The sequence below is a fragment of the Drosophila persimilis genome, unplaced genomic scaffold (genome assembly GCF_003286085.1).
Source record: "Drosophila persimilis strain 14011-0111.01,24,50 unplaced genomic scaffold, DperRS2 tig00000000-arrow-pilon, whole genome shotgun sequence".
Classification (NCBI taxonomy): Eukaryota; Metazoa; Arthropoda; class Insecta; order Diptera; family Drosophilidae; genus Drosophila; species Drosophila persimilis.
In genome coordinates this window covers 15,705,497-15,715,578 of record NW_020825288.1, presented here as the reverse complement: position 1 = coordinate 15,715,578, position 10,082 = coordinate 15,705,497, and the positions used below count along the sequence as shown (strand labels likewise).

General features: G+C 44.8%; 1 protein-coding gene across 1 annotated transcript; it reads left to right on the top strand.

The window, feature by feature from the left end:
* The first annotated feature begins 5,375 nt into the window (after positions 1–5,375).
* Positions 5,376–7,638, top strand: LOC6587259 (calcyphosin-like protein). Its single transcript, XM_026988992.1, has 6 exons — positions 5,376–5,512; positions 6,527–6,675; positions 6,815–6,934; positions 6,998–7,055; positions 7,118–7,330; positions 7,393–7,638. The coding sequence occupies exons 1-6, from the start codon at positions 5,507–5,509 to the stop codon at positions 7,492–7,494; spliced, it is 648 nt and encodes a 215-aa protein (XP_026844793.1). The 5' UTR covers positions 5,376–5,506; the 3' UTR covers positions 7,495–7,638.
* The last annotated feature ends 2,444 nt before the right edge of the window (positions 7,639–10,082 follow it).

Sequence of the window (10,082 nt, the reverse complement as noted above, 5' to 3'; positions counted from 1 at the left end):
GGGAGAGTCAGATGAAATGGACTGCTGGGAGTGCAGTGCATTGAATATGGGCCTTCTGCCGCAACGATTTGTTTGGATTTCAGTCAGTTTGCAAGAGTATACGGAGATGATTCGTGGATCTACGGGTAAGTACGTTTAATTGATTTCAATAAAATATGAGATCCAAGAACCGACATTTCAGGTTCCGGATCTGCCTTCCAGCAGATCAAACAATGAGAAGAAAATCAAAAAAGTTCGTGCCACAACGTCCCAAAGAGAAAGCCAGAGTGAAAGGTGAAGGATAATGCAGGATGGTGAAAATCTGTGGAATAAGGGGACACGGGGGTACTTTGTAAATGTGTGCAAGAAATGGCAAACTTTTTGATGCTTCAAAAAACTCATTAAAAAGGATTTGACACGTGAAGTGCGAAAACTTTCTATTTTTATATTATTTCCCTTTTACATTTTTATGGCAACGTGTGAGGAATTTGCCCTGTGCACGTGTGAGTGCTGTTTGTGTGTGTTTGTTAGTACGAACGTACATGTACGTGGGTGTGGGTGTGAGTGAGAGTGCGTTTGATGTGTGTTGATTGCCAGTGCCAAAAGAGCGAGCGCAGCGCCCATCAAGCCCAGCGTGTGAGTGTCGTCGACTTCTGCGTCGCCGTCGTCGTCGTCGTCGACGCTCGTTAGGATCTGCGGATTGAATTTCAATGGCGATTGATGACGGCTGCATGTGTGTGGTTGTTTGTGAGGGGGGTATTAGTCCGCACAGCTTGTACCGGGACCGGGACAGGCAACAACTTTGCCGAGGACTCAACCTCAACCGCAACCCGACCCAGAGCCCGAGCCATACCAAGAACGCGACTCCGATTCGAGTTTCCCGACTCATTTTATGATAATGCTCAAACCTGGCGTTAATGAGCTCTTAAGCTTAAATAAGAAACGTGATTTAGTTACTAAGTAAACTAGGAAATAGACGGCGTCGCCCCACAGAAGCCGTGAGTGAGCAGGAAAGGCCAAATCTTGGCTTAATTTGAAAAGTTTGACAGCGCAGTGAGCCAGGATGCGGAACCACCAGCCCCCACAAGCCCTCACGAACAAAATCAGGTGTGGGAAGCACACATTTACTTGCACAACTACCACACAACGAAAAACGGAATCGAACTCTTTGCATACAATATTTCCCCATTTAATTACCAGCCCGGACAGTCAAACAGCAAATGAAAAAAGTTTCACGATTCGTGTGAATCATTGCCTGGTCTGTTGGCCAAGCCACCGAGCAGCACGTGTCCATCTGCCATTGGATCAGCCATGCCAGTTTTAATAATTTCCAGCTCACCTCGAACTAATCAAAACTCAGAACTAGAATCGGACCCCAAACCAAGTCCTCGTCCACACGAATTGACAGTTCGGGGGGACAGAGTCCATGCAGGACCCTACACACTATGCACGACAAACCTGAAGATTGAATGCCCTTTAAAATATGAGCTCCACTAGAAATTCAAGCAAGTGAGAAAAAAAGTTGGGTACATCTATCTTCGGAGTCAAGTATAAAGATCTGTATACCTTGTAGAGATCCACTACCTGGACGACCATCCCATGCTACCCTTCCAGTAAAGGCATCACAAAACCAAACCCTTTTCATGAATAACTCAACTCACTGCGGCTCATGAAATTTATGTAAATCTGCTGGAAATTGAAATATGCAGATGCTCGTTTCGAAAATTAGGACGAAGCCAGAAACATTCGAGCAACAAAAATGTATGCATTAAAATATATTTCACATTTTATTAAATTTGGCAATATGATAAATTCTTTGGTGGGCGACTCTGTCGGGAACCCGGCCAGACCGAACTTAAATTAAGTAATAAGTTTCGTGCGCCTTGACCTCAAGGGTTCACACCCAGCAAAGGACGGGACGGAACAGACAGAAAAGGGCAGAACAGAGCCGAACAGGAATGGGACATGTACGAGTATTGGCCTTGTGTTGACACACTCCCGGCAGACTTTTGCCTTTTGTGGTCGAAAGGTTGAGTGCGTGCGAGGCAGACGAGCAGATTTTCTTATTAAAATTATACAGATCTAAAGGCGAGGCAAGACGTTTAGGGTTAATTTTGGTTGCTCATGAGAATCCCCAGACTCAGACCCGGACCCAGATACGGAGCCAACCCAAACCCCAACCCCAAGCACGAGGCACAAAAGTTAATGTGATTAATGTTTACTTAATGAAATGAAGTTATCAAGTTGATTTTATCAATTTACACACAGGCGCCGGCACGGACAAAGGACCTCTCTAGAGACTGTCAAAACTGGCGCCGGTGTGATGAAGGTGCTCGATGGGATTAGGTGGGTTTTCCACTCGCACTCGCACCCTCACCCCCACTCTTTCCCTCTCTCTCCCTCTGATGAAATGCAAAGAGGCAAGCGGTTTCTTTGGGTTGAAAGGCATATTAGTTAAATGTGGTTGACAAGCGGCTGCTCAAGCTCAAGTGTTGGCCAGGCAAAAGCAAATATTTGAAACTTGGCAGAGCCAGAGGAAGCGGAGCAGAGATGAGCCAGTGATGGCAGCCAGTGAGCCGTGTCAATGGATGTCAGTGCTGTGGTGCGGTTGCTGCAATCAGTGGACAAGCCAAAAAGGAATTCCATAAAAACAAGTTCAATTAAATCTACGCCAGTTGGATTCTCCTTTGCGTTTTTCGTTAATCAATGCGTTTAACATTTTCAATCAAGCAACAGCAACTGGCAAAAAGACACCAGTCGAGAGGGGGACGGCGACTGCACAGACACAGACACAGACCCCGACAGACAGCTCAAATTCAGTTAAGCATTTCACTTATTTGCATATAAATTGATTAAAAAGAAAATACATGCCAGACGACAACTCGCACAGTCAAGTTTTGAGTGTGTCAACATGGCAAAGGACGAAAGGGTCCTTCGCTCTTGGTCCCATTTCCATTTTCATTCCCGATTCCCGTTCTTCTTTTCCTCGTGGATGTTTTTCTGTTACGGTTTCTCCGTCTGCTCTTTCTTTCCCTCTTTTTTGGCAATTTCTGACACTTCAAATGCGTATGATTGTTTTCCTTTTGATCAGCGAATTGTGAAGTGATTCACTGATTGAGTTCGGGCTCAGTTGATGCGTTGACAACATCAATGCACACACTCCTCCAGGATACCGACCCCGACCCCGACTCCGTCCTAACACTCACACTCTGCCAGGCATTCAGTCATCCGGGCAAATGCGTCGTAGGTGGACTCCGTCAGTCTCTGTGTCTCTGGTCAGTCAATCGCTGCTTTTTCTGTAAGTCCCTGGAAAAGCCGCCAGCGAAGGTAGTGGCTGTGGCAGTGTCAGTGCCAATGGCCAGCCATGGTCCGACTGTGGATCAAGGTGAACGACTAAACTGACCTGAACTCCAGCAGGTAAAAATTCATTCATTCGCTTTTACTTCAAAATGGTCCGCAAATTATTTTTTTGAGTAGCAATACGACTTATGTAACTGCAATTTCAAAGTCGCAAAATGATAAAGAAGCAAACACTTTTCTTCTCATGATCAGAACAGCCGCTGATTGTATGAATCTAATTCAAATCCAATTGAATCCAGAGTTCAACGCCCTTTTTCCCTCGCGTAGTTTCACTAAAGAAAAGTGAGGACTTCGCAACAGTGGGGTTCCCGGAAGGAACTTTTAATTTATTCGCGCTAATTATAGGGACGTGAGTCACCATCTGCGGCATTGACTGGGCTCAATGTGTTGTTGTGGCACGCCCCTGGGTACAGCTGTTGCCTAGTTCCATTTTGTTCCTTTTTATTTTTCGGCAACGCCGCAGCCCTTGGCATGAGACACAGTGCAGAGGGCGAGTGCCGAGGCCTCTATTTAGTTCACTTTCAATTCGGTTGCCGCGATGTTGCTGAGGACCATGCGCACGGATGGCTTGCGGCGTAGCCTCAAGGTCAATATTGTATGAATAAATCATTAGTGGAGCAAAGGGCAGAGCTTTATTTATGTAGGTGCAGTGGTTCAACTGAGTGTTTTTCAATGCATATTACGCATACGCCCTAATGGTCGCAGAATGCCTGCCAGCTGTGATTCGTGAACGAATAATCGTACTAATAATAGTGTTGTCGCACATCTGGGTCACTTGAGGCAAAGATAAAAAAATGGTGCTTACCCTGCCCCTGCCCCTGCCCCTACCGTGTGGCGTGTGTGTCCACGTTATTTTCGTTAGTGGTCAACCGACATGGCAATGCACTCAGGGCGTATGCATATTATATTCGACACATTGGACACGGCCTGTCCTGCCCTGTCCTGTCCAACAAAACAAGCTCCGATTGCAGCCAAAGTCAAGGCAATTTCGCAAATTACATGTCCTTGCTGCAAGTAAATAGATACGGGCACCGCAGGGCCCCACAACAAGTGCCACAAGACAGCAGCAACAGCAACACAAAATAAAATGGAACAAATAATCAATACTTAATTCTGGGCTTGAGTTGAGCTGCAACAACACTACAGTGAAAACTTGATCAAGAGATAGGTACTAGATAAGGAAAAAGAAGATAATTATGAAAAAATTAAATGAAAATTTTAAAATTAATTAACTAATTTACTTGTACTTTCCATATGTTCATATGTATTTCCTCAAAAACATGAGTTTATGCAGTCCTAACATAGATCGATTTTCGTCTTTGATGCACTCATTTTGATACATGTATCATGTATCTACGCGCATTCCCATTTTACAATCAACAAAAAAGGAAGACGATTATTTTCCCTTCAGTTATATTTGACTTTGCATTTAGTGTTTTTTTGTCAGCCCTGGCGAACACCACAGACCGCATACTTTTAGTCGCTTTCATTTTTGTTGATCAATTTTGCAGAACGCGCTCGCGTTCCCCACTTTTTTTTATCTTTGTATCTATTTTGATGGCTCATGTTTGTCGCTGGCAAACATTCGCCGGCGACAGGCACGAAATTGGCCCCCGAAACGTCCCACACTTTAATTGAAATAAAATGTTTAGAAAGCCAAACAGGTGAGGCAGGGTGAGAGAGAGGCGGGGAGAAGTACATAGAGACACAGAGCTATCAGATGGATGAGTCAGGTGGCGCGTCTGTGTGGGGCGCACTGTCTGTGTGGGGCGCACTGTCTGCTCTATATGACCGTAAATGCTTTTTAGTAACTAGTTTGGGCCCCTGCCTCCCGCCCCCCATCCGCCCACAAGCTCATATTTCATTTCCATTCATTCCAACGCGCTCTCTCTCTCTCTCTTACGAACGTGTGTCTGCATCTCTCTCTCCTTAGCTCTTGCTGTCTCTTTCTGGGCGCACTCCGCTGTTTATTCATTGCCGCCGTCGCCGCCGCTTTACTTTTCGCTTTCAGTTTGCATTTCAAAGCCGCTAAAGTAACAAGTATCTTGCAGTTATCCATTCAGTGGAGCGAAAATAAAAACATCGAAGCCAGTGCCAGTGCTGAAAAGGCGGGGAAACACACAAATTTTGTGTATAGCCAGTGAAAAGGGCCTTTGAAAAAGCCACCATGGAAGTAAGTTGGTCTTGGTCTTCGCTAACTTTTTTCGGGTTTGCTGTTTCGGGTTATTTGTGTGGCTAAACTCTTGCCGACGACCTTCACCTTGGTCTCCAATTAAACAAATTGCGAAAAGTGCTTTCGCCAAAATGAAAACCTTTCGCACAAATTTTCCCTCGACTTGCGCTGAAATCAACCTAATTGAAAGCATCCGCTTAAAGCTCTCTTGTGACGCAACATGAGAGAGCATCTTGGGAGAGATCAGCTGAGGCGTATCGAGTTAGTCACTCGATACCGAGTGCTGACGACCGCGGCCCCTCCACTGATCTTTGCGCTGGAATTGTTTTTCATTACACATTCGGTTTAATTACATGTTCCATAAATGGAAATTTCAGTTAGTCAGTTTTGTATCTCTGGAAATATCTTTGTGGTTGTAATAAGATATATGTATATTTATTAAGCGTAAACTCATTTTGAAGTGTTGATTCATTGCTTAAGAAGGCCAGATTATCTGGCGTTTAAAAAAAAACCTGCATTCCAAACAATTAGACTTTTACGTATATTCCGTATAGTATTTTTTGCGAAACACGTATGGTACATTTTTGTGTAATTTCTTGGGGAGATATGTTTGTAAATATTGTAATTAATTGGAAATTTCTTCCTGGCTCTAAACAATAAACATTAAACATTTATACTTATAGCAATACTGGAAATAGTTAGCTATATAATAGTTCTGAATTGTTAGGAACAAGACAATAATTATCTCTCTATCTCCTGATGTACAAACAGCTGAATAGAATCAGAATAATCAAAAGCTTCCTTTCTTTTACTTTGTTTGAAGAGGTTAATAAAATCAATTCAATGACAACTACTTATGTTGATATGTCGTCTTGGTTATCATTAAATTTAAATGAACCCTTGGTCTATTTAACGGGACCTTTGAGAGAGTGGTTCATGAAACTTGTCAAACTGTTATTAAAACACTTTAGGCAGATATGTAATTAACTTGATGTTGAAAAACGTAACTTGCAGTACCCCAACGGCGACCTCTACACGCTCGAGGCGAACCTGATGAACAAGTCTCTCCGGGAACTGACAGATGGTGCCGACAAGGATCCCATTACCAAGCTGCGTCTGCTCTGCTTCAGCCGTGGCGCAACAGGCATCCTGGGAATAGGCAGGTGGGTCGCTGATTGACTTTGAATGACATTTGGAATGGCTTCAGGTTCAGCTTCAGCTTCAGTCACGAGACGAAAGTGTGCCGCCGAGTGCGATGAATTATGCAAGAGTAACAGTTTAATTTTATATTATTCATTGCAGAGCCTTTCGGGCCATGGACGACGATGGCAGCAAGGCGCTCAACGAGGAGGAGTTCACTTCGGGCATACGCGACACGGGCCTGGATGTGACGGATGAGGAGATCAGGGAGATGTTTAGCACGTGAGAGCCTAATGGCCGATTAATCTGCTTGCAAATTTAATTATTTCCATATCCAACTTTCAGGTTTGATGAAGATGGCAGCGGCTCCATTAACATGACTGAGTTTCTGATCAAACTGCGCGTAAGTTGGCCAAATTCGCAAATAATTGTTCGGACTTTGACTTTGAGAGTCCTTCTCTGCAGCCGCCCATGCCACAGTGCCGCGTGGGCATTATCGACCAGGCCTTTGACAAGATGGACCGCGACGATGACGGCGTCATCACCGTTGCCGACCTGAAGAACGTCTACTCGGTGAAGGAGCACCCAAAGTACCAGAGCGGCGAGATGAGCGAGGATGAGATACTCACGGACTTCTTGCACAACTTTGAGGGCGGTCGTGGCAATCTGGATGGGAAGGTGAGTCCGAACTGCTTCGCCATTGATGGTTCGTGGCCTCTAATATGAAATTTATTATCTAGATAACCCGTGAGGAGTTTATCAACTATTACGCCACCATCAGTGCCTCAATCGACAACGACCTGTACTTTGATCTGATGATGCGTAGAGCCTATGCCATGTAACTGACGGATTACAATCCCAGCACAGAGCATACACTCGAACCACTTAAATCTCGATAGCTCGTCTAGTATTAGTTCCGTTCATGCTTTATTTATGTTTATACACTCACACTCCAGATAAATAAAAACTCCTGGTTACACTCACAATTAAATGCATGTCAGCTTAACGCTGATCCTTCTGGGCAAAGTTCCAAGTGCTCCAAATGTTCGTCTGGAATGAATTACGAGTATGTACGGTCATAATTCGAATTTGAAATACTTTGGCAACTGGCTGGGATTCTTGGCGAAGAATCCCGGTTCACGTTTGTGGGGAGCCAAAGCGACTTAAGCCAACTGCAAGCTTCTTTAACTCTGGGCATGTGAAGTGTTTGTCAAATATGCAAAATAACAAGTAACAAGTTTTCTCTAAACATTTGTTCGTAGTTTACATACACGAAATTTAAAGTGTGAGTGACTGTGTGTGTCTGTGTGTGTGTGTGTGGACGTAGGACCATAATCAAGCCAGAGCGCCAAAGACGGCAATCATTGCAACAAACACGGACACAGCCTCGATCCTGTACTCCAACTCCAGCTCCAGCCCTAGTCCCAGACTCGGCAAATTGTTGGAAATTGTCAGCAGCAACGAGATGGTGTCATCTCTGTGTGCGTCTGTGTGCCACAGTGTCAGTGTGTGTGCTGACTGGTTGGCATTTATCACACAGCCAGGCCGGAGATGCTGAGCAGCGGCAGCCTAAATGTATGCTTTAAATTATGCAGACACCAGCTGAGATTGTCGCCACATGCATCCCTATGTGTGAATGCTCCTGTGTGTCTGTGTGTCTGTGTGTGCACGTGCATTTGTTTGTGCGTGGCAAGTTTGGGCACTGATTGCAAGCAACTCATACAAAATTTTAATTGCCAATGTTGAAATTACGCACTGAGACAAAGAAAGACTGAGGCAGTGAGACAGTGCGAATGTGTGGCAGGGAGGGGGAGGGGCTGGGAGAGCGAGAGCCCGGAGAAGACAGACTTGGCTAACAAACCATATGCAATCGTGCCTTGCCACCTCCCCGAGTCTGAGCCTGAGTCTACCAGTGCTGTGTAAATCACACAGTCACAACTTTATCGTATCATTTCATTAAATTTTATTTACAGCCTGGCAACTGACGTCGGGCCCCCATCCCTTTGGCAGTTTGGAGTTGCCGAAAGTTCTTGCTGAAGCCCCAAATGGCTCGGCTAATCAAAAATTTTCCAATGCCATTTTGTTTGGACTCGTTTGCAAGTTCTTTTCAGGCCCTCCACATGGCCGCACCCGTTCGAACATGTCAGGCCCCCACAAAAGGCAATTTCAATTAATTGCCTCTCGAATGAGGCTCTGGCACTCAGTTGTTTTACGCTCGTAAGCCCGAAAACTCCTTTTCAATGGCTTGCCAACACTCACGTTCACATTCACATTCACACTCAGCTTCCAGAGTGTGTGCATAAGCATTACCTTCCGAAAACATTTATATTTATTTATGTGTGGAGGCCAGGAAATCAATAAAAATCCCATATAAATTAAGAGATTTGTCGGTCAATGCATCGCCATGGCTCTATGGGATTGAAAATAGCAAAAAGCCGACAGAAATTCCATCTTCCCTCACATCATCCAGCAGGATGTTTGAGGATATGAAATGGGACTCTCTTTGAAGAACTGAATAGTTTATGGGCCTGAAAAATATCGATAGAAAATTTAACAAATTTTAAGCTCCAGCAAAAGAGGCTCAGTAATCGGTAAGTAAGTTCAGTGTGCTAGTACTTTGCTAGACTTGTAAAGACTAGTACCAATAACAAGGAGTTAACCCCAAATATTCAGATGATCTGCAAGTTGCCCGAATATCTCAAATAGCGAACCTTCGAAGAGAGCTTTCGCCTCCGGCGGATACGAAGGCAGGAAGGAGCGACTAATGCATTATTTAAATCTAGTTAACACTTGGCCATTTCCCGTTGATTGAAAAGGACAAAACAGGAGAAAAGGTGAAAGGACATCTCGTTTTACAGAGGCAAAACCAGAGCCAGGCCCGAGAGCGAGAGCGAGAGAGAGCTGAACAAATGGAAGAGCAGCACATAAAAATAATAATAATAAAAGACAGCCACAGGCCAACGGTCCTTGGGACATCATTGACTGGGTATTGAATACATTTCATTGCATTCAGAGTGGGGTGTGTGACCGGAGAATGGAGAATGAAGACCGAGCCGAGCCGAGCCGAGCCGAGCCGAGCCAAGAACGGATGATGGAGACGCGGCGGGATGCGGAACACGGAATGGTAAATGGCGAAAATGTATCCTTCTGTGGTAGGCATTGAAGTGACGAAACTGGAAAATATTTCAGTCACGTTTTAAATGTAAAAATCTCAATCACGTGATCGAAATGCGCGCATTCAGAATATGCACAGGCTACCAGCTAAAAAAAAGACCTGAAAGAGAACCAGAGGACCACACAACCCCATGGGCAGACACACAACCAGACCGAGACAAAAGCGTAGGACTTGGTGTGGGATTCCACGTTGGGATTCTGGATAGGGCCCGGGCACTTGGCCAACAGTAAATCGAAATGAAGCCCAGGAATAAAT

Coding starts and splice junctions, on each gene's coding strand:
- LOC6587259 (XM_026988992.1), top strand. Junction 6,935..6,997: donor ATCAGGGAGATGTTTAGCAC/GTGAGAGCCTAA, acceptor TCCAACTTTCAG/GTTTGATGAAGATGGCAGCG. Junction 7,331..7,392: donor GTGGCAATCTGGATGGGAAG/GTGAGTCCGAAC, acceptor TTTATTATCTAG/ATAACCCGTGAGGAGTTTAT.